Source organism: Bactrocera oleae, chromosome 2 (assembly GCF_042242935.1).
Source record: "Bactrocera oleae isolate idBacOlea1 chromosome 2, idBacOlea1, whole genome shotgun sequence".
In the NCBI taxonomy this organism is placed as follows: domain Eukaryota; kingdom Metazoa; phylum Arthropoda; class Insecta; order Diptera; family Tephritidae; genus Bactrocera; species Bactrocera oleae.
Window position 1 is genome coordinate 19257267 of NC_091536.1, and position 25226 is coordinate 19282492.

Here is a 25226-nt window from a genome sequence, read left to right on the forward strand (position 1 = left end):
TGCACTCATATGTATGTATGCTTAAGCGCATGTATCGTTAGGCTCCGCGTAATCGACACCTCATGCAGTGTTGCCCAACAAAATTTATAGTATGCGTTGTGTTGTTGTCTCTCTAGATGCGTTCCTGCGCTTGCTATTGTTATACATGGAAATGCATAAGTGAGTTAACGAATATGTTCGTGTGTGTGTGCATGTGTGTAAAAAGGTTAAAAGTGCATATTCGCACTTTTATCCGCGAAAAATCGTTTTATGCATGCCAAAAGCTTGCCACATGTTTAGAAAATTCTAGCTAATTGCAAGAAAGTCGAGTGTCGTGTGTGCGTCGTTGTTTGCGCGAGGGGGTGAATCGGCGCAATGTCGGTGCGATTGGGGCGGATAAGTAGGTGGCAGAGGAATGGTTGTTTATGTGATGTGTTGGTTTGGAAAACAGCTGGAATGTTCTGGGAAAAATTCGTTTGTCTTGATAAATGATTGACATTTGGGAGCAGAAAGGCATGCAATCGGATCTAAAGCAAAGCAAATGTTTGATTTTTGCTATTTCTGTTGTTGTTTCGAGAAAATATTGCTAGCGAAGAAGGTATTTCTGACTAGATCTGTGGTATTAACTGCTAAGGTAAATATATTTGCACAAGTATATAAATAGCGAAGTCAAAAAATAAAGTGTAGCATCTGCCTCAGCCAACCAAGTGAGCTGGAGGCTGAAACCAGCGCCTTGTACAGAGTACAAAGCAGTTGCTTCTAAAATCCGTCTGGAAAAGGTTCGCACAGATAATCGACATCCTCCAGAAAGCGCTGACGCCAGAAAGAGTTTTCAGAATAACCTTAAATACCATTGAGTCAAAACTGTATAATCCACATTTGTCTCCCAGCCGGAATATTTGCTGTTGGAAAATGCTTTTTTTGGACATTACTTCGTCATTACCTACGTCAAGTGATTTGCTACTTGATTGATCCTATTTATCCTCTATCCTCCAAATGATATAGTGACTTTGAACTGATTACTCCCAGGGTGAGGCTGATGTGACCAAAAGTAGCGAAGAGAACTTCAAACTGATGCAGAAGAAAATTACAATTCATTCTAGTGAGGTACTTAGACGATATATCACTGTACCCCTGTATCTATATTAACTTATTATTAGTTTGAAGATAAACCATGGTTTTCTTAAACATCTTTTAATAGTTGTCAGGTGTAAGCATACCGTCAGGTCGTGAGTTCCTAAAAGCTTTGCGTAACACTAGACATCCTGGCACCTCTGTCCATGAAATTGTGTTTCCAAAGACTCTCAAAAATCTCTTATTTGGATTGATGCTTTGGCTTTAATGCGCCTTATTGGCAGTTTCGTGCGAAATATTATATGTGAAAAACGTAACCCAGAACATGCAAAGAAGATGTTTACCAAGTAAGACAAAAATTATTGCTCAGTTACCTTATTTGACTGATTCAACTAATTCTTTTGTTTGATGCAAAAAAATTTCCTACGGGGAATGAGTTGCAGTCGATTGAGGTAATAAAAATCACAACCGATGTGTTTGACCTAGCGTTGTTCTGATGGAAAGCAATTTCTCTCCTATTCTACAAAACTTTAATTAAGGTTCTGGGCGATTGCTGCCTACATAAACAAGAAAAAAATTCGCTTGATTGGCTACCGTAACAGCAATGGGATCATAAACACCATTCACATTTTTAGCCATTTGGCTTACGTATCGGCTTTTATCGAAGCAAAACTGTAAAATATGGCGTAAATTCTCTTTGCCGCTATTCATTTTCGACGCGTGCTCAAAAAATACTGAGTCAAGCAGTTTGTAAGTTTTTTTTAGTTTGATATCTTAACTTTCTAACGACATATAACGTAACCCGATCGAAATTATATAACGCGAGATATCATTATATAAATGTATTATTAAAAATATTAAAACCAGTTATTGGAAAAATAATGAATTTATTTAAAAAAAAAACTTTTCAGTAAATTCCAATAAATTTGAATATACTCAATTATTCACCTTTTCCTCTCCCTCACATTACTCCAGTTACGAGTTGGTTGAAAACAATTCAATAATATGCCTGTTTGCCGTTAACCAACAAGCCATGGTAAGAGTAATCAACTTTCAGCCAAGCCGAAGTAAGTTTTGACATTTGCATTTCTAGTCGCAATTCCCCACACATTATAGAATAAAAACAATAAAAAAATAATAATTGCCATTAAGCGTCCCGCTGTGAAAAATATTGAACAACATAATATATGTATTTATTTGTTATAACATTTCTGTCTACTTCCTGCGGGTTACGGCAGAGCGCACAAAGTGCAAAGGAAATAATAAAGGAAATTAGAATCATCTGTTGACGACGCTTAATTTTAATTCAAAACACAAAAAAAAAAAAAAAAAAATAATAAAAAAAAGAAGACAAACAATGTACCCAATTTCCTGAAGAGAAAGTGAATGATCAACGATTTCCATTTCATAACAAAGATGAACGTCAGACTAAAATAAAAGTAATAAAAGAAAATATTAATTGAAATTCATGCGCACCTCAACACACACACAGCCGAAAAACAGAAAGGAACATAAGCATAATAATGTCCTTAACATATTGAGTGCTTCTAACGACGGATAAGCTGCATATTACAATAAGACAACAACAACCCCGAAGCAGCGTAATGCAAAGAAAAGCATAAAAAATACCTGGAGCACAAAATGAGATGAGGAAGAAATGATTACATGCTCTAAAAAATATAAATACACATGTACCAATACATAAATGCATAAATACGTATATGCGCTGGCATACACACACACACACACACAAATATGCGAAAGGCGAGCGTGAATTTATTGGTCTACAAGATGTTTTGAGTTCCACTGTTTCTTGTTTTTGCATTCGCACGTTTAATATTTGCTCTTGGCAAGGACGCACAAACACAAACACACGCCTCTGTGTGTGTGTGTGTGTGTGTAGTTGTGCAGATTGCAGCCGGTAAAGGGTTGATTCGTCACACATCGGAACGAAAAGAATTTATTATGCGGTTAATTATGTAGTATGTTGCATTGCGAATATGCTGTGCGCCCCAGACAAACGTTAAAAAGGTCAAAATTCGACACGTTACTCAATCGTACGCGCCTCATACACACACACACACACATTCAAACCTGCATGCGTTTGTTTTGTCTGTATGTTTGCTCATATATTTGTATATTTGTTTTGTACAACAATTGTCATGAAGGGTTGTTTTGGCGATGGATTTTCGGAGATTCTGATATGCTTTTAATAATCAACAAACGACGTTATGAAAAAAATGAGGAAAATGAATGCGAAAAAATATTGTTTTGATTAAAAATTATTCCGTAGAAAATGAGCGTGCTAATTCGAAACGCTGTTTAGGTAATCCTTGCGGTTAGTAACGACATACATTTGAATGTGCCTACATGGTATGTAGTGATGTTTTGAAGTATGTATGTATATATGTACATAAATCATCCCGGAAGGGAAGTACGATCATTTAGCGCGAAATTGAAAAGGTAAATATAAAAAAAATTAAGAAAATACTGAAATCTTTGCGACAGTTAATTTCGATCTGTGTTCCGGTTATTAGTATTGTCCTGTCCGAGCAGCTGTGGTGTTTTTACAGAAACTTTAACTTTACTTAAAACATATTCAGAGTCTTCAAGCGGCTCGAGAATTTTTTGGATAAGGTCGTTTTCTTAACTTTTAGAGCTTTTCATGGGCAGAATCACATATGGCGTTCACATTTCCTTTATACCGGTTCTAAAAATTTAAAAGGTGACACAGTCGGAAGTTCTAAGTTTTGCAGGGTTTAGAAACTAAGGCATTCATATTTTTAGGTATTTATGCAGATTTGCAAGTTCAGTACTTAATTCCGACTTTCACGTTGGATTTTACTCATTTGTAAGTAATTCCTAATGATATGCTTTTGGACTGTACAATCATAGACGTTTACTCCTTCGATGGATCATCAGCCGAGACTATGCCCAAGTTTGTAAGATATGTTTGTATATCTTATAGATACCCAAAATTGATGGAATTATATTGCTTCCTGGCCAAACTCCAAGGTTTGTAACCGCTTTAGAAAAATCGCCTCGAAACATATACATATAAAGATATCAATTTTGCGATTAAAGAGACTGTGGAGGCTGTTTTGGAATCAAGAGTGTTATTGGTCTGTATTTTTATGAAAATATTAACGCTACTAGGTAGATACATAGGCAGGTAGGGTGAGTGGCTTTCTAACGAAGCACCTACGCTTTTAGCAGGCCCATTTTGATACCAACGAGACCAAAGTCCCCTCACTCTATTTTGTCTGCTCTGACCACCCCGTGCTTCTGATGAAGTTCATCAGTACGAAAAGTTTTATCTATGCAACGTCTCGGAAGTCAAGAAAACCTCGACCGATAGTTGTGATTCTTTTCTTTTATAGAGCCTTACATTCGCATAGAAGATGTTTTATGGTCTGCTCCTCTTCCACATCCTGACAGCTTCTACAATAGCAGAGTTCTTATATATTACCTTTTAAATTTCGGCAAGTGCGGCCCTTATTTCATGCATGTCACTTTTGCCGGCTTTGTTATATATGTATATGTTTTTCGATTAAATATCTGCAAGCAGCCCTCTTTTCCGGAGTCTAATTGTACGATGTACGAAGTACAGTCTGGCGCAGAACGACATATTTTAGTTTTCCAGAATAACAGCCTTATTTGTCATAGATTAAATAGAGCTTTTGGAGAGTACTACCACTGCTGTATATGGTACATCGAACAGAGTTTCAGGAATCTAGCCTTGTCTATTATTATTAAGCACTCAAATGTTATTGAATTCATACCTCGTTTTAGTAACCTCGAGGGAAAAGCTACGTCAAACTTTTTAACCATATATATACATATATGTATATATATATACATACATACACTTGTGCTCACATAATTAAGTCACTGCATTACAAAATAACGTTTCAGAATATAAAGTCCTCGAAGTAGCTTTGCATTTGTATAAGGGTATGGAAAAAGGTTCAGTTATCTGTGTCGAAATTGCTAAGAACGAATTCAGGAAAATTAGTAATGTGGTTGGCGAAAAAATTTAAATTGCTCTAGTCGCGTGTGCTCACACAATTAAGTCATTGTAACAAAAGTGTATTGTCTTCACTAATTGAAATATGTTTTTTGAAAGTTTTCTAAAGAATGGTCGAAAGTAAGAGCTCAGTTCCATGTAGAAGAAGAATCATATGGGCATGGCAAAAAAAAATATTTGAAAGTAACGGAATATTTGATTTTTTTTGGGGAAGGTGTAAGAATACTTTACAATGTTCTAGGAAAGATGAGATCATTGAAAATTTGGCTCGTTAAAAACCCAGAAATGCAACATTTAATGACGATAGGCAAATAGTACGGATGAGCCAAGTCGTTGCTTTTTTGACGTCATGTGGAATTTGAGCAGAAATGGAGCATAAACCAGGTATACATGTATCAGCAAAGATAGTACGCCGTAGATTGTAGAAAAACTCTAAAAATGAGCGAATTGCAAGAGGCAAACCGAACGTATCAAAGAGGAACATCAAACAAAGGCTAACGTTTGCGAGAGAGCACCAGCAAACGGTGATGATGAATCCAAGTTTAACATCTTTAGGAATGATGGTAGATGCTATGTCAGGCGACGACCACTACAAGAATTCAACCCACGATATACAAAATAAAACTGTGAAACATGGTGGATCATCAGTTATAGTATCGGCGTGCTGCCTCTCATTCGCGGTAGGACCACTTGTTGAAGCAATAAAACTGGCCGTATTTACACAAATATTTTAACAGAACATTTAAATGAAAATTACGCCAATATTTACCACTAGGTTAGCTTTTTCAGTAGGATAACGACTCAAGGCAGTGCTTCAGGGTCGTTAAACTGCTGTTTTGCAATAAACCTCATAAAGTGTCCCGAGTGGCCCACCTAAAGCCCGGACTTATACCCCATAGAGAATTTATGGAGGAATATTAAGAGAACAATTGCGGCTAGCTAACCGTCGTCGAATAAGGCTAGATTGTGGCAAATCTTAAAGACGAATGGAACAAAATTACCCCGGACCAATGTAACACACTGGTTCGTAGAAAGAGCAAACGCTGCAGGGAAGTGATTTTGCAAAAGAGGTCGCCAATAAAATACTGAACCAAATAAAGCCAGTTTTTCAAACAAACCATCCAATTATTCTACACACAATATTTATATCAATGAAGAAAAAAGTAGATTTGTGTTTTTATATTGAAATCCAGCTAATTCAGATTAGCTAAAGGTAAATTTATTTTTACAAAAACATTTACTAAAAGGATTCAGTTCATGTCAAGCAAAGTACAACCTTCGTAAATATATCGAAAGCTCACATAACGTTACTGCACAAATAAGTTCCGCTATTCCAACCACTTACATATTTACCTTAACCTAAACCCCTATTTTAAGAATATTGGTAATTATTTTGTAATTTCAACTCGACATAATCTAACCTAACCTAACATTTTACAACCCAGAAGGGAGTTTGGTTTATAATATGCATATGAATATTATTATAACGCGCAACTTACACTCAACACCACACGCTAGACACATTGTGCGCCAAGTTATAACCTCAATTGTTGCATTAATTTCACTATTAACACACACACAACAACAATGTAATTATTGAGCATATGCGAGTGTGTGTACACATTCATTAATTTGCGTTTCGCAGAATCTGCTTATGATTTGATTGGGTTACTTTAGTAGCTAAATGTATGTGTGTGTGTGTTGCAGTAAATTCCACTTTATCTTAATTTCTACACTTAAGGATTCAATTTCAAGCACCGGCAAATCAAACATTCAACGGTAAACGGTAACGTATGTATGTATGTGAGAAAAAATAACTCAAATTTCCTGCCCCCCACAAATACCGCTACACTAGCAAATATTTAAAAAAAAAACAAATAAGTGATGTGTGTGTTTCTGTCCATGGCCGCATTGGGGGTGGCATCACTATTCGCCTTTGACACATAACAATTGTTCGGTTCGTCGACTATGCCCACTTTTGCCACTTAACCCAACAAAAACACCAACTAGTTTATAATTTTGATTTGAATTGCTCTGTTGGTCTGCTTCATATATGTTATTGTTGTTGTTGTTGTTTTAGTGCTTATTGTTGGCCTACTACTTGGCCGAACTTGCACTGTGTAATGGACACCGCAAGGCACAGTGCAACACAATATGCCGTTGTGTGTATGTATGTATGTCTTTTTGATTGCTTCTTTGCATGTGTGCGTGTGAGTATGGGCAACAACAAACCATCGCCGCTCGGCTTTAAATCATCACCATATCAACAAATGATTGAAAGAAAAAAATTCAAATTAAAGTTATAACAACTAATATATAATATTGATTGCCTACAACAAACAACAGCAACAACAAGCTGGAGGAGAATAAATCTGTATTTTTTTTCGCACACACTCTCAACATATATGTACATATGTACATATTGATGGGTTTGATGCTGTCTACCGTCGACACGGCGGCCTGTCAACACACAATGCATGCACACACACACACACACACATAAGCACGCTTGAGTTTGTGAGCTTGAATTTTACTATAAAATTGTTGTCCCACGTCAAGCAATCAATGCGTTTATGTTGGTTATTTATGCGAACGTGATTTTTTCTTCGATTGTACGCTTTTATGCTATGTCACAACGCATAAGCACGCACACACACACAACCGCACAACTACATATATATTTACAAAGTACATAAAGGAAAGCACATATATATAATATATATATGTGTGTGTGTGTAATTGTCAGTTAGAAAGAAATGCTCAAATATAGTTAAATTTTAATTTAGTTAGCACAATGGACTTATGCCCAGACAGAGATGGGTCGCTACGCCGCCGACGAAATGTTCGTTGTTTGTTTGTTGTGTGAATTCGCATTTTATAGTAATAATACACGCCCATACACACACACACACACGCACACAAGCATACATTGGTCCATACAATGGCTGATGAAACGCGCTTGTGTTCTGTTATTTTTGCTGATTGCTTTTCTATTTGCCTATGTGATTATCTTGCACAGGCTCCGATCCCTATGACACCCAATAACATTGTGCTATACTATTTTTATATACAGTGTCGACCAAAAGTGGTGACACAGTTGAGATTCTGTTGTTACAGAAGGGCTGTTGGAAAATGCCGGAATTCAAATATGCATGAAACTATAATACCCTTCACAGGTGCATTTCTTATTGCATAAAAAGGGAACAGGCTCTTTATCTTGATTTTGTTCGGTCAGTTACAGCTTTTATGAGCATTTTGAAAGCTCTTTCTCAACGAAATAATTGCTGAGTCAAGAGATTTTGATTTAACGTTAGATTTTAAACTATTATCTTTTATACAAGTAAATACAGGCAATTTGTGCTGCCGAGTGCTTTACTACCAAACGGTATATTACAGTTTCAAATCCCAACCGAGGAAAGCGCTAAAGTACGCTAAGCAAAAAATTGAAGCAATATCAAGTATGGTAAGTGGAAATGGCAGAAAATAGTATCAAAGGCGAGTACGGTGAAGTGAGGCCGCCGAAGCCGATCTAATAGATTTGAGGCAAGAAAAGTGACACAGCTTCGAACGGCTGGTCAAAAACCGCTGTTTTATAAATCGCCAACGGCAGTGAGGACAGTCTAGATTAGTGAACTAAATTAAATCTAATCTAATCACTTCAAATTTTTGGTGTGAACATGATGTAAGATTGCAGATATTGCCTAAAAATTGTTTCCACGGACGCATTGTAGGCCTGGCAGTATTGAAAAGAAGAGTTAGTAGCATAAAGCAATTCGTGAAAAATCGATTAAAAGTTTGTCTCAAAGGGAAAAAATGCTTTCGGCACTATTTAGAGTATCAATACTTTTATGACTAACTATAGCTCTACTTTATATAATTTAGCAGCGAAAATGGCGCGAACAGTAATGAACATGTCGCATGCGTTGGTGCGTAACAATAGACATGGTCCGCCATATGCACAAATGTGTGTGTTTGACACTTCGGTTCTTATCGATGACAAAATCAAGTGAAGGCGAAAAAAAAGTACCTTAAACAATTTAGTCCTTTTGTGCAGCTGATTATCATGAGGAAGTATTGTGTTGGACACAATGGGGTTGCATAGCATTAGTACAATATTTTGGGTATTTTTGGAGGAGTGCTTGCGACGAGTAGTTGTAATGGCATTTATTTAATAGATATCTACATACTTACATACAAACATACATATGTTTTAATGTGCATGTATCAATGCTAAATGTCAACCCGTTCTCTGCTAAATTCCAATAATTTTTTCGGTATTGTCAATTTTACTTGCGTAGACTAACGGCTTATGCACATCTGCGGTCAAAATACAGCATTGCTGGACAATGAATATAAAAATGAAAGTGTTGCTATAAAAGTACTTGCGTACAGTGCTGTGTGTAAAAAAAATGTTGCATTATAGTTTTCTTAAAAATAAAAATGTATTAAATTTTGCAAATCCTTGACATGTTTCAGTTTCATTTTGCAACGCTACAGACCAATAGTTTTATATTTGACGTATTCACCTAACATAACCTAACTTTTTTTTATTTATAAAAATTATATTTATTTGTGGAGAGCTGCACGCTGCTATTACTTTCCACACAATTATAGCTCAGTAAATATTTATATATTAATTTACATTCCATATGAAATGTATCGGTTAGGTCGAATTGTCGCTTGTAAAGTTAGAAGATAATCGAAAGACATTTAATGTGGTCACTTGAGTGGTTTAAATTATTCAACAAAGATATTGGCTGGCGCATACTGAAATATGTAGCTACACTTGTCAAAGCATTTAAGTATAATCCTGTGCACATTTCGTCAAACATTTATTTTTAGACGGTTTTATGTACACAATAGCGCTAACGAAACTGCTGCTGTGTGCTATAAAAGCGCAGATATGAAAACAAATAAGCACCGAGACCAAACACTTGCTGTTTAAATATAGCGTCTGTGTACGCACATAAATAACTACATATAGTATGCTTATACATATGTACATATATGTGTATATGTACATATAATATATATTTTCACTTTACTTTTCGATGCTGATTATTTTCAAATTTTTATTGCCTTTCTCTCAATTGCTTTTACAACAAACACTAAGATGTTGGCGCCTTCCAAATATTTCGAGGCAATTGGGTGCACCATGTTTGTAAATAAGAATGTATGTATGCCAGGGTGTATGATGAAAAAAGATTTTTCGTGGGCCGCGTGTTTGGCTTATCAGCTAAATTTTGAGCCATTCAAAATGAAATATAATATGCTTAAGACATAACGCATATGTGCACAGATACGAATATGCTCTTGTAAAGGCTTTTATGCGTTTGTAGTTCTATTGTAATTCATATTGCTTATGATGGTCAAAACCGCATTGCAACGGCAACTGTGGTGTAAGTGGTTCTGGGAAATATATAAGAAAGGCAGATTCCTTTATTACCTTAAATCCACTTAATTGTATTTGTTTTGTTTGCTAACCAACGTTTCCTTATTTACTTAGCTTGTAGATGTAAATTCGAAATGGTATTCGCGAAAATCCATCTACTTTATGCACAGGATGGCTTCTAGAAAAGCTGAACTCACCATAAGATATACATATGTATGTATGTATGTATGTAAGTATATCCTGATAGGAAATTTTGACAAGATAAATATCATGAAAAAATAATATAATTTAGGTATATAATTACACCCTGAACAGGGTATATTAAGATTGCCACGAAGTTTGTAATACTCAGAAGGAATCATTGCAGACACTATATAATATAGACATACATATGTATGCATATATGTATGTATAAATTATTAGCGTGACGAGCTGAGTTCATTTACCAATGTTAGCCTGTCTGTATATTCTGGACCCCAGTATTTTTTTTGTTTTTTAGATATCTGTCATACAAACTGATCGATCAAAGTCCAGTCTTGAAATGGAAAACTTATTATTCGACGAGATATTTTCACAAAATTTGGCATGAGTTATTGTCCAAGACAACGGTACAAATTCAAAAAAAGTTTGTTCAGAACAAACCACTATAGCTTATAGCTGTAATACAAACCGGCCGATCACAATCAAGTTCTCGTATGATAATTTCGTGAAGAGAATACCAGCATCGGTGCAACCTAAGTTAACATTTTTTCCTGTTTTCAAACATTAAAATACAACAACACAATTATCAAGAATGTATTCAAATGCATATTCTAGCATCTAAAATTATATAACAATTCTTAACAAAACAAATAGTCTGCATCCAACTATTGTAATAATGAGGCATTCCTTTTAAAGTACTTATTCATTTTTCTTATTTGCATCGGCAGCTAGTTTCTATATTATGTAAATGAATGCGCGCCCACATTCCAAGCTAGATAATTATATAAATGTGTACATACATATGTATGTACAAACTGACAAACTATTTTTTTGCATAACAAATAAATTACAACAAAAGCAAATAGAAGAACAATATTACTAACAGAACACTGTGAATTACAACAAACAACAAATAGACAATTTAAATTTACATAAATTGATTTGTCGCTAATTGGTGCAATAGTTTCTAATGAGCGATTCACTTTATCAGGGCCGGACGCAAATGAGAACATAGGAGAGTAGACTAATAAGCGAAATAAGCAGCAGCTTCTTGGCGCACAGGGTAGAATTAGCAATAGGTAATTTAATAGCATAACGTTTACATCCATAACAGCCACTCAATATAAAAAAAGTCAAATATTTTCCAATTACAATTTTAAGGTTAGTTAAAATCAAATGTACGTACCAATATCCATAATTATATGGATATTATTATCCATATTCGATCAAGACAATCAGTTTGTACCATTTCACTTAAAACGCATATGTCTGTATACATTTGTACGCCCTGCGCAACTTTATTTTATAATATATAATTATTTAAAGAAACATTGGTATATAATTCAAATCGTACTACTTTCTTGCAATCACGGGATTTTTTTTAAATATTTTCGTTTTGACGTTTAACTACCGGCTGATGTGCTGAAAACAGATAATCGAACAGTACTAGCAGAGAACGTATATCATCAGAGAACGTAATATTAGCAGCGAACATATATACGTTCTCTGATATTAGTTTTTATACAACATTGATTTTAAAACAGTTTTTACATTTTAAAATTGTGTGCTGAAAAGTTATAAAACCTTGGTTTCTTAACATATCAACCTCTAATGTACGTAAAATACGGATTTTGAAAATCGTTTGTTCTAGCAGAGAACGTAAATGATCAAATGAATTCATTTACGTTCTCTGGTTCAACTTATTATCAAAGTTCCACACCATCAACATATATTAACAGCAGATGGCGCTGGCATTTAACAGCTGTAAGCGTTCACATGTACACCTCTATTGTGAATAGCTTACCAGCAAATAAAAATCAGCGAAGCAGCTGTTTATCCCTTTAAAACCTTTTATTTATTAATAAAGTAAGTTACTATTCTTTAAAACAATAAAATATGTCATCACACGCCGCTACAAAAATTAATCAGAAAGAATATTTAAAGAAATATTTATCCGGGGATAAAGTGAAAAAGAAAAAGAAGGACAAGAAACATAAGAAAGAATTTGGCGCTGCTAAAGTGAAAATTATCGATGACGATGTCGCCTATAGTCAAACGCAGGAGGAATTCGATGAGGAACTTATTTTAGGTGGTGAAGATGCGCCACAAATAGTGGCTGAATACATAGAAGACGTCAGCAACGCTTCAAATGCACTAAAGTGGCGCAGTATAGTTGTGAAGGATGAGCCTGAGGAGAATGCTAATAGTAAGCCACAACAAGAATTGTGGGGTCTCAAACAAATAAAACGTAAAATTAAGGATGAATTTTCACCGCCACGTCGTAATACAAAAATGGACTTGAATCAAAGTACACAGTACAGTTCACCTCAAAGACAGAAAAATGGTGATAAGGCGTCGCCCAAATCTGCAAGAAATTATACTTCACCGGAGGAAAGAAAATCTAGAAAAAATGTGCACTCTCCATATGGCCGAGTAGATAAAGTAAGAAGATATTCATCTGATCAAAGCCCACCAAGAAAAACTGAACACACATCGAAACAAACGCACATGAGTAGAAATCAACGCACCCCCGATAATAGTCCACCTAGAAGAAGCAATCGAGATGGCGATCAAAGTCCTCAGAGAAGAGGTAAAGATACTTCTGATAAAAGTCCGGCGAGAAGAGATAATCGAAATAATAAAACATATAATGGACGTCAACATTCAGACCAAAGTCCTAAGAGAAACAATTCCGCAGGTAAACATCGTCAGAATTCGACAAGAAGTCGATCACCACAAAAAGTCTCGTCCAGAGAAAAATACCGTTCACCTTATAGAGAAATAAAGCAATCTAGTCGAAAGCATGCGGCTGGATCTGCTAGTTCTGACCAAAGCCCGCCTAGAACAGAAACACAGAGGTCCAAAAAAAATCATAGAAGTAGAAGTAGAAACGTTAGCCTGAGCCCACAACGCCGTAATAAACGGAACTCATCGTCTGATCAGTCCCCACCAAGGCGAAACAATTCAGGAAAAAGTAGGAAGCGAAGTATTTCACCTGCTAGGAGAAACGAAAGAAATTCTAGTGATCAATCGCCTCCAAGGCGTTACGACGGTAAGCGCCAAAAAAACTTTTCCCCCGTTCCCATAAAACGTGAGAAAATTTCGCCAAAACGATCACCATCAAGACTACGTCAAGTTGCTGCGAAAAAAGAACAACCATCTTCGCCGCCACAAACACATAGTCGATGGACTAAAATTGTACAAAGAGATAGCGATTCTCCACCGCCTACACATAAGCCAAAAGCAAGTAAAACACTTGACGGTAAGAAAGCTGGTCTGCAGGATGCCAAAGCGCTAACACATGAAACCGAAGAACGTCGCCGTAGAGAGGAACGCATGTATAATGAAATGTCTAAAGAAGTATCTGGACGGGATGCTGAGGTGCGTGTACGTAGCACGGGTCGAAAGGGACAACGTGCACGTGATGCTGAAGCAGAAGACCCTGAGGTGCGGAGACGAAAAGAAGAACATGAGCGCAAGAAAAAAGAGAAATATGACCGTTGGGGCAAAGGTTTGAAGCAAGTAGAAGAGTATCGACAACGGACTGTAGCTGAAAGCTACGAAGGTAGTAAACCGTTAGCGCGCTATGAGAACGACAAAGATTTGGATAATTATCTACGAGACCAAGAGCGCGCTGAAGATCCAATGTTGGATTATATGCGAAAGAAGAAAAAGGAGCGTCAAAAGGATCAGGGATCTTTGGTCGAAATACCCAAATACGAAGGCTCATTTCCAGAGAATCGATTCGGTATACGCCCCGGTTATAGATGGGATGGTGTGGACAGGTCTAATGGTTTTGAAAAGAAATGGTTTGATGTACAAAATGAGAAACGTGCGCTCCAGGAAGAAGCATATCTATACAGTGTGGAGGACATGTAAAGGTGAACATACCGTATGCAAGCGAGAAGTTTGATTATTTCATAAATAAAAGTGAATATTTCTTTAATTTTAGTGTGGCGTTGACGTGCCAATATAATTGTTTAATCAAGGACAAAGACTCAGTGAAATGGACATTCCATATTGCTGTTTTAAACTTACATTTCCTAAGAGAAAAAAATAAAACTTTATTTGAAAAGAAAAATATTTGATAGAGTTTATAATATTACAATATAATTACAGACATATGTACATACAAATATGTATCTTAAATAATAGGTCAAGTAAAAAGTTCATTCGGTTTTTTTTTTTTTGTTTTTTTTCAAAAGATGATAACTTTGTGTACATTTGTCCAATTTAAGTCAAATATGTGCCGTTTTGTTCGTAAACTTGTTGCTAACTTCATTATACCCCTATCGCAGAAGGCTGCGTCCATATTGGCAAAAAATTCGGAGTGCCAATTTTCACAGTTCTCTCTTGAGACCAACTTCTCACCATTAAGCGCCTTCTCCATGGACAGGAAAAGATGGTAATCGCTTGGTGCCAGGTCCGGACTGTAAGGTGTGTGCATTAGGACCTCCTATTCGAGCTTCTGGCTCGTCACCAAAGACGTATGTGGCCTGGCGTTGTCCTGATAAAACACAATTCGGCCTCTGTTGATCAAAGATGGTCTCTTCTGGATGAGAGCTGCCTTCAAGCGGTTAAGTTGTTGGCAATAGGGGGCCGAATTGAGCGTTTGGCCATAGGGGAGCAGCTCGTAGTAGATGATTCCTTGCCAATCTCACCAAACACACAGCAAAACCTTCCTGGCCGTCAATGCGGTTTTGGCCACCGTTTTCGCCGGCTCACCGCGTTTCGACCATGACCGTTTTTGCTTGACGTTGTCGTAAGTGATCCAATTTTCACCGCCAGTCTCTAACCGCTTCAGAAACGGGTCGATTTTGTTGTGATTTGCAGATGGAAACTCGGTCCATCATGTTATTTTGTGTTAGTTCGTGTGGCACCCAAACATCGAGCAATTAAATAAGTGATCACGTGACGATCTGTTTATACTATTTCCATGATTTTATCGCAATTTTCGACGACAGACCTCTCAACTCGTGGTGCATCTTTGACATCGAAATTACCGGAACTGAACCTAGCAAACCACTTTTGTGCTACACGTTCGTTTACAGTATCGGGCCCATAAACTAAATTAATTTTTTCAGCCGCTTTCGCCAATCAATCGAAAAATTGTCAAAGACAAACTTTTAGCGCGAATAAACACGTTTTCAGCGCCGTATAGTATGCCATGATGCGACACGTAACACTAGTACTATGGACAATAACGCCATCTTTTAGATAAAAATCGAACGAACTTTTTATTTCACCTATATTTATTACAAATTTTGCTTTTGCATATATTTCCATGGTTCACTGCATTATTTATTTTGTAAAACAATTACATGCAACTCTACGAGTTGCATTGGTCGATAATGATTGTTATCGATAACTTCAAATTGGCGCTGAAAGCCATAGAACCAAAATAAACAGCGAGATAAAGCAGCGTTTAAAATGGATGTGCTAAGCAATAAAACAACAACAAAAGTTAGTTCTATTTGTGTTTCCATGCCATTTGTGTTTTATCTGCAATTATAATCTTAAAATATAGTGTTTTAATTTGTATAAAACATTTGTGTTTGAAATGTTTAAAATATATAATTCAAAGCATTACTTAATAGAATCGATGCCAATTGGTAAGTGGAATATGGTAAAGCACACATAAAATTTAAACAAATTTACTCACGTTGTTTTGAACAAGCCTGGAAGTGCTGGCATGTTTGTTGACAATTTGATGAAGGTGGTGGTTTGCTCCAGGTAGCTGAATATATTAGCACTTGATTATTACACTGTGTATACTTGCTTAGAAGCGTATACACAAAACAGACAATTATTGTAGAAGGGACAACCAACGTTAACCACAAACTTAAAAATCTATAAAATACTCGTATATGTGTTTACTCAATATGGTACATTTAATATAATTTTGAATATTTTGTTCGGTCTTAACAATGAAGAGCTGTGAATTAATACTTAATCTAGGATTTATTGTTACATTTTTGAATGATAGTTTCCATGCAGCCTACACTGGCTTTTAACTAAAGCACTTAAGGGAAGAGTAGGGGTTTTAAAATTATTTTCGATTTTTTTAATGGATGCATAATAATACAAGAATGTAGTGTCTTAATTTCAAGTCGATTGTAGCAAAATTGACGAAGTTATGAGTTTTTGGAAAACCTCTGCAGGAAAACTATTTTCTAATAAATGATCTTGTAAATTTCGATAAATTTTTATTATTATTCGTTCTTTATTTAAGCCTTTAAGCAATTTATTGCTGTTTGAGATGATTTCGATCAAATATGGGAAGTCGTATGTGCACATGTTTAGCCTTTACGACTTCTACTTCTGTTTGCCATGAACTTGACTTCTACAATGATGAGCGCGTTCAATGAATCTCACAAATTTCAATATATGTATATATGTTGTTACATGAATATTCGTTAATGACTGCTGACTGGCTAAATTATTCTTATAGTATATACATTTATATGTACATATCTATATGTATGCCGGCTTACATACAAATCTACCATACTGGGGTGATTCAAAAAAACGAATATTTTTTTCACTTGGTACTTTAAAAAATAGGTTCTTAGACGCTTCTAAAAAAGTCTCTCCAAGTATGAGCTCTTAACTGTAACGGGAAGATCCTCCGCGTTACAGTTTTATTTTTTATTTTTTTCTTATTATCAGATAGAAAATTTCAACTCTCCCTTCAAACTACTTGGAAAAATATATCGTTTTATAGATTTTGTAGGAAATTTAATGTTCTACATACAAAAAAAAGTCTCTTACGATTGTGATTTGTGTTGGCATGGCCCCAGTTCCTACAGTGAACATATAGAAATATATAATATTGTTAAAAGTACTATAGTTTAATGCCGAAAATATGTGAAATTGGTCCACAAATTACCCAAACTACCATATACATGTATTGATTTTTGTTGTTCTAACATAACTTGTGCACCTGAGGGTCTTTCCCAAACATTGAACCTGACAAGTTGCAAGAATATAAAATGTTCGGTTACACCCGAACTTAGCTCTTCCTTACTTGTTTTTCTTATGAATTTTATGACCCAATGAATAAAGAATCATTTTAAATAGCAACTACTCATAGTTTATAAGAAACTCTTATTTTTTATGTTTTTTTTAAATTATTTTTTTAATATTTTTTTTCTTTTTTATTACATTTTTTTTTATTATTATGTTTTTTTATTTTTTAATTTTTTTTTTTATTATTTTTTTTTAAATTATTTTTATTATTATTATTATTTCTTTCTTATTATTATTATAATATTTTTTTCATTGATGTTTGACTATGACTATCTCGTAAACGCTTAACTTAATCAAAAAAATTTTAATTTTTTTGATCCACTCTAACATGTACATATGGTTAGTTTGTTTAATTTATTTAATTCTTCTTTATATCGGCTACTATCTTATGGATTGTTATTGCATTTGCTATAGTTACATATACGTGAGTTTCTTGCCATTAGCGAGTGCGATCGCTGCCCTTTGTCTTCTACTACCCTTGCCCTTGGTTTTTTTTTTATTAATTGTTTCACACTGTTCACAATCTGACCATGAATTCGTTCCTTCAACTCGTCACATTCGAAATACATTTATGTGACTGTAATATAATATAAGCAGCAACAAAAAAAATTCACAATATATGAACAAATTCTAATGTTTATCAAGTTCACACATACAGCACTGAGGCAACATCTGTCTAATGAACTATAATAGTGTTGTTGAGACCATATGTCTCAGTGCGGACTGTTGTGCTTTTAAAGCAGTTTTGTTAATTATTTTTGTATGTAAAAGTTTGTTGTTGCTGCCCTCATAGAGCAGTTGACGTCACACTACGGTCACAGTTACATTATGACAACAATTGTTGCTTGGGTTTTTAGGTATTACATCAGCGCGCAAATGCTTGTGAATAAATTTGGAATTTCACCTCGAAAAGTTCTTTGACATCATACGGTGTACCCCAAAGTAAAAACTAGCCTTAAGAATTTACACTAAGAATTTCTGTAGACTATTGAGATGCCGAACTTACTGATACCGTACTTTGGCGCCAGGTAAGTTTGCTTGTTTTCCACACACATGTGCTTGTGTGTATAAATTTAACGCAAGTATTTTGAAATTTAAACTATTGGTTTTATATAATATAGATTCCTAGCAAAAAGCGAACGGCAGGGTTCTTGTCTTTATAAGCGCTAAGTATGTTTATATTTATGCATGTCAAGTATTTGGCAAAATTTTTAAATTTCGCATAAGCTTTTCACGACGACGTATTAAAAATTATGAAAAATAGAAGATGGAGATGCAAGAGGAGTCTATGTATGGTGGCAGCAAAGCACTTAAACAGCAGAAGTGGAAATATATTCAGATTTTCCCTCACAATTGTAAACATACACATGTATTATATATATATTTAATTTTTAACCTGCTTCTCTGCAAGCGTACGGGTCATAGCATGCAATCGAATACAAGTTGATATTGGCAGTACTGAAGCAATTCGCTACTTTATTGCCACTACCCTGTCTGAATTCGCCTAGGGACCGTTCTCACGCCAGTTGGATCTACGTAACCTTAGCGGACTCGGATTTTTATCCGACTTAGGACTGTCAAAGCGCCAGCATTCCTCTAAATTACTGCAGGCATGTTTTCTGCCGCTACAACAACAACAACTTGCCCAAAAAAAAATGTACATAATAATAAACCTAGATACATATGTATATCGGAATACAATTGACAATTATTTTATTGTTAAATCGGGCAACTGTTCAATTAAATTATACGAAAATTCCATCAATGCAACTATTCTGTTCTATTCGGTTATCACCACAGCATTTATCGTCGCTAACACTCATATAGTTTGTGGCCTCATTTAGAAAACACCCTGCAAGAAGGCGATGCAAGTAGGATGATTTGAGTTGAGGAGTGCCCGCATGATAGTAAGCTGCTCCCCGATTGCCTATTTAAATCCACGCAATCCAATCAATTTAACTCCCCTTCCCTGTGTTGGGCCGTTTTCGCAACAGCTCCTTTCTTTGGCCCCCGTTAGATGCCATCCAAACATAGATTATTTGATAAATGGCACAACAATAACTGCAGTGTTCGCCAAAATAACTTCTATATGTAAGCTCTGCGAAAAAATATATTCGAATTCAACAAGAAGATCTCATTCTTTAACATTGTCAGACTCAACCTGACTTGTTCGCCTCATTCTGCATACTCTTCACTAGCTGGAGTAAAGAAATAAGACTACTACTAAATGACGAAGCTTGAAACTTAAAATTTTTTTGCTACAAATCGTTGGAATCGGAAATAAAAATCCTTCAAAACTTGTCGGCTGCCGTGATACGTTGATTGCCTCCTACGAAGACATTAAGTCGTATCTACAAGCCCTCAAAGACAAGGTTGAAAAGTAGCGACATACATAGAAGCCTTCTACAGTGACAACTCCAGCAATAACACAAATTAATTTTAAAAAATTCATAAAAAAAGTGATAAAAAATACTTCGACCCACAGCACCTTCTCTGCATCTCCAGAAGCCTATTCAGTGTTCCGATAAGACCTCGCCTTTCCAAAAAAAAAATCCTAGTACTTTTGTGGCACCCGTTATATGTAATTAGAATACGAATTCCTGTGTTCGACTTGCTTTGTAGTTATAAAGGTGTTGGTGGTCTTTTCTACACTACCATGCGCTTAGCACTTTACATAACGCTTAGTGGTGGTTTTAATTGCTTTACACCCTGATTTAATGTAAAATTTACAAAATTGTGTAGTTTAAATAAGAGAAACTCTGCATGCACTAACAACAAAGCCAAACGTGTATAGTTATGTGCTTATGGTAAGCACTCGAAGAATTTATATACATACATATAGTATTTACAACAATTGTTTCGGGCATTCCGATTGTAGAGTACAGTAGGGCTCATTAATGCAGCACAAGCTTCCAAATATGATCATTGTCCTTCGGGAGCTTAAGCTAAGAAAAATTATTATGTACTGCAGACATTTGTATATCTCTATGTATGTTATATGTATATGTTATGGTAAGTCAGATTGTGCGCTTTGTATAGGAATTTCCATTATGATTTTTATATTCATTTCCAATCCAATTTACAATTGCTATATCCTTACATTTACTTCAACGCAGTATGCGTTTGTCCTTCAATACGAAATTATGTAATTCACCCCTCTGATTCGAGTGTGCTCTGCCTTATGGCTTTTCTCGAAGTTTAGACAATAGCCACGACGCTGACATGTAAACGCGATTTCCCTCAGATTTGTCATGAAAAGTCTTTTGAAAACTGGTTGCGCTAATTTGAACACGTGCAAATCTCTGGTCCCTTCATTTCACCATACTTGCACCTCAGCTGACCGATTTCTTACAGACCTACATTCATACATACTTGTACATATGTGTATGTGCTCGTGTATGGTTCTGCTTGTGCGTGTGTGGAGCGCGGCAATTGTGTTGTTGTAAATGAAAGCTGAATTTCCATTCTTTTTTCAGGAGTGGGCAAGTTTTGCGCCTCATCCTAATTGTAAAATGAAAGGCGCTCTTCTTAAGCATGTCACAAAGCCAGCTAGATATAATGACTCACTTCTTGTGCTGCGCTTCTCTTTTCACACCGCTCCAACCGGTTTGGCTGGTTTGTGTTAAAATCACTACTTTTTGTCTACTTATTTATGAACGCTAATTTATGATATATTCCCTATCATTAATTGTTGTTGAAATATATAGTAGCTAGAATTTACAACAACAATAATTACAAAAAACTTCATTTGGAAACTGCATCATTTATCTCACCTCAATTAACTTTTGTTTGGATCAAATTGCCACTTTGCAAATGTCAAAACTATCGTGGAGCGTTGTTGTAATGAGTTCAAAATGTCACAATTCTTAGAAATTTTTCTTTTAGCTTTTTTTTTTACTTTCAAAAGTGCGACAATCAAAGTTCAATTATGTTTTCCACCTTCAAACTGGGGTGGTCTCCCTGGAAGAAAAGATGACGAGATTTTTGTTACTGTAGACATTTGCAGCAAATTTGTTTCGCAAAGAGCCGTATTATTTATGAAAATACACTTTTGCAAAATTCATATCGCCGTCTGTGAACCTTCGTTGATGAAAAGTCAGTTGAACATAACCTAAAATTCTATGTCTGCGCCAATAAATGACATAGTTCCTTACTTGTTGCCGTATCTGTTCACAGTCATGCATTTTTGGCCAACGTGAGTTTCAGCTGCTTGAATGACAACTTCTAAAGCTTGCAAATGAAATCACTATGCGTCAAACTGGGTAGCTCTTAAGAACAAAACTCTAAAATTATGCTCGGATTTTGAAAATTCAACCATGTTTTGCATAACCTTCAAATACTACAAAGTCGTTTTCTGCACGTGTCGTCACCGAATTTATTAAGCGATATGTTTTGAAGATCAGTTTGTGTTTTTTATTAAAGCTGCTGTAACTAATTTTCCATTATTTGACCGCATGGAGGTTCGATTGCTAGTACAGTGACAGTATAGTTTTAGAGGTACCATTAGTTACCAGTCAGCTATACAACAGTGGATAATTATAATAGAATAATCTACTTTTACACTGAAATCATATGGCTCAGTGATTTAACTAGGTTCTCTGCAATGCACAAGAAGCGTGATACCCCCACGTTAGTGGGGTCATCTTAACAAAACCAAGCATACAAGTTTCTAACAAACATATTCAGGGGTGTTGTGGAATCTGTTAGTTGTCGGAAACAGAATTGAAACCGATAAAATATGTAGTAGATGCATGCAGATATTATTGGTTTAACGTTCGAAACAGAAATTGTATCGGTTTTGTGTGGGTGTCACGAAAACCAGTGTTATCGGTTTGCTTATCAGAAACAAAGCAAGAGGAGAGGCGCTGACAGATTTGAAATGTAAGCTAAGAAAATAATTTATATTTATCGTTATTTCTATAGGGAAAAACATAAGAATAAAACAAAAAATGTCATATGTAGTTATTGAGTTTATGGAAAAAATCCAGATATTATAAGAGGATTTACAAAACTAACGTAATTTAACATCCAAATTCGTCTTTATTCAGTCGATAATGTGATATAAATCTGTAAAGTAAGCATCTATACAAGCATACAAGTAAATGCAAGCCAAATTTCCCATGCAATTTCCTTGGTGCATCAAGTGGATTACTGTGGTCTTTTAATATCGTCCTTTTAATTTTTTTGTTGCTTTTTTCTTCTAATAAAATAAAAGTTAAAATAGCGGAACTCATTGTACACTTTAGTAGACTTTATTCGGTAATTCAAATTTTTCAAACGCTTTTAAATTTATTCACTTGTCACAATAGTAAACAGTTGATTCGAATATTGATTTTGCTTACGTTTGTAAAAACGAAAATCTAATCAGATTTTGTGACAACATTGAAAATTAGAATTGGTTTGCAATTCTGACAACTACGCAAATCTGTCTTGGATTCCACAACACACCTGATTGATTAAACTCTTAACGCTCACCGTCAGCGAAGTAAATGGTCTGTATCAGCTTGGCTTAAGATCTGAGAAAATTATAATTTATCAAGCTCGAAATGGATCAGAGTTAAATGGAACGGAGGGTCAGGAGTTGGTGGAGTAAGAAATCCCCCCGAGTACAGAATACATCGAATTAAAAATTGAATTGCTTTTCATTTTCATTATAGTCCTTTTCAAAACAAATTGTATTAAATAAACAAACATAACCTACAATAAAATTGTATGCAAATCATTACTTGTGGTTTTCGAAATTCCGTAACACTTTTGTTTTTATCGTTTCAAGCCCCGCGGCAGCACAGCAGTCTGCAATAAATATGAATTTTTCACCGATATTGATTGCAGTTAAAATTTTGCAACTAATGAGATGCAAAATGCAGTTTAGAAGAAAGTACGATAGCTCCTAACATAAATCAATGCACACACCCCTTCGTCGTGGAGTTGAGCGTGCACAGTTGGAAGCACTGTTTGAACGTCGCGACGGCGCCCGCCTGACTGACTGCATTATGCCCACTTCCCAATCGAACGTGAATCATAGCGGCAACGCGAGCAATAAGCAATAAGCATAAAGCCAAATTATAATAATTTGTAAACGCACATGTGTAAGGGAAAAGAAAGTACTCAAGAAAAAATGCTACCCCTTCTTGCAACCACTTTTTGTTAACAATTTTTTTCTGGACTTCTTGCATAACTAATATGCTTTTGTTCGGGCACCCTTTGAGAAGTTGAGAAGTGGGTTGGCTGCATTCAAATTTCCAAAAGATTTTCCTCATTTAAATGTCAATGGCGCGAGCATAAGTAGGCAGTCACTAAAGAACTATATTTTTTGCTTTTATTTGTTTTGCTCTTGTTTCTTCTTCGCGGCTTTGTTGTGCCATCTAAAGGGTTTTGCAACATTGTATTTGCTTTGCGAAGCAGAATTTCCACGCCACGCATGCATACATAGTTATCTAGAGACCTACAAGAAAGTAAGTTGTTGAAGAGTATGTGTGTATCTACAAATATTACCGCTACTGTATTTAATTTTTCTTCTTTTTTGCCGTAGCTTAAGCTGCGTTTTCTTTTTGTTGCTTTGTTTTGCTTATTTTACAACGCGCTGCTCTACGCCAGGATTAAGTTGAAAGCAAAGCGGTGGCGCTGCAGCAACGTGATTCACTTCTTCGCCGCCAAACAATAGACCAAACATAATAAAAATCATAATAAAATAGAATAGTGTAGCATCCACCAATAGTTAGGCATCTACATCTACATATGTATGCCACGCCAGCGATCTTCCTTATTAGTATTGCGATCGCGCGGCCGCAGGCCCACGGCCCAGGGCACTACGTGTGTGTGAAGGCTTTAGCTGCTGATCCATTGTCCTCGAAACTGCTTAAGGACATACAAACGCGACCTACATACACATGCAGTCATATGTGGAATTTCTCGTAAGTGTGTAACTACAAGTATGTTTGTATGTATGTAGCGTTCATGTATGTGTGTTATGCACAAGCGCGCGTCCCGTGACTGTCGTTCAACATGTTCTCTGTCCCACAGGCATTTTCTTCCCTCTTTTGTTTGCAAAACAATAGGATTTCACATAAAGTTAATAAACATACATACATACATATATGTGTATAAAAGTGAGTGTGCGTATGTTTGATTGAATTCCTTAGCACAACGAATGCAATGCAAAATGCGAAATCAAAGCATTTCGAGCTGTAAAAAGCACAAAAAGTTGTAAATCTTAAAGAGGTGAGGAGAATGGCAAATGGAGTTTACTATTTAGTAAAATTTATGTGAAGGCACAGATGTAAAAAAGTCTATGTATTTGTATATACATATGTGTATATATATTAGGCTGGAGCGAAAACATTTTTTTTTTTGCTTAGCCTGAGGGTAAAATTTGTAGACTTTTGAAAAAAAAATTTTTTTTTAACATCTAGAGGCCCACTCACTTTTAAAGTAAATTTCGAGTTAAAATTTTTTTTGGTCAAAAAAAAATTTTTTGGTTTAAAATTTAATTTTTTTATATAAAAATTACCGAATTCCAATAAT

At 35.6% G+C, this 25226-nt stretch overlaps 3 protein-coding genes across 4 annotated transcripts in view; 2 read left to right on the forward strand and 1 right to left on the reverse strand.

Annotated features, from left to right (window-relative positions):
• Positions 1–12078, reverse strand: part of mld (molting defective) — a 203341-nt gene extending 191263 nt beyond the window's left edge. Inside the window, exon 1 of the mRNA XM_014247942.3 lies at positions 11860–12078. The gene's annotated coding sequence lies outside the window, so the exon portion shown is untranslated. The remainder of the gene's footprint in view (positions 1–11859) is intronic.
• Positions 12079–12469: 391 nt separating this feature from the next.
• LOC106627669 (BUD13 homolog) lies at positions 12470–14756 on the forward strand. Of its 2 annotated transcripts, none has more exons than XM_036377839.2 (2): positions 12470–14565; positions 14626–14756. In XM_036377839.2, exon 1 carries the CDS (start codon positions 12570–12572, stop codon positions 14550–14552), a length of 1983 nt encoding a protein of 660 aa, XP_036233732.2. In that variant the 5' UTR covers positions 12470–12569; the 3' UTR covers positions 14553–14565; positions 14626–14756. The 2 variants fall into 2 exon arrangements, with proteins under 2 accessions (XP_036233732.2, XP_014103333.3); XM_014247858.3 differs by having other exon boundaries at positions 12471–14554.
• Positions 14757–16139: 1383 nt separating this feature from the next.
• REPTOR (repressed by TOR) overlaps positions 16140–25226 on the forward strand; it is a 68871-nt gene continuing 59784 nt past the window's right edge. The window contains exon 1 of the mRNA XM_036377837.2: positions 16140–16285. The gene's annotated coding sequence lies outside the window, so the exon portion shown is untranslated. The remainder of the gene's footprint in view (positions 16286–25226) is intronic.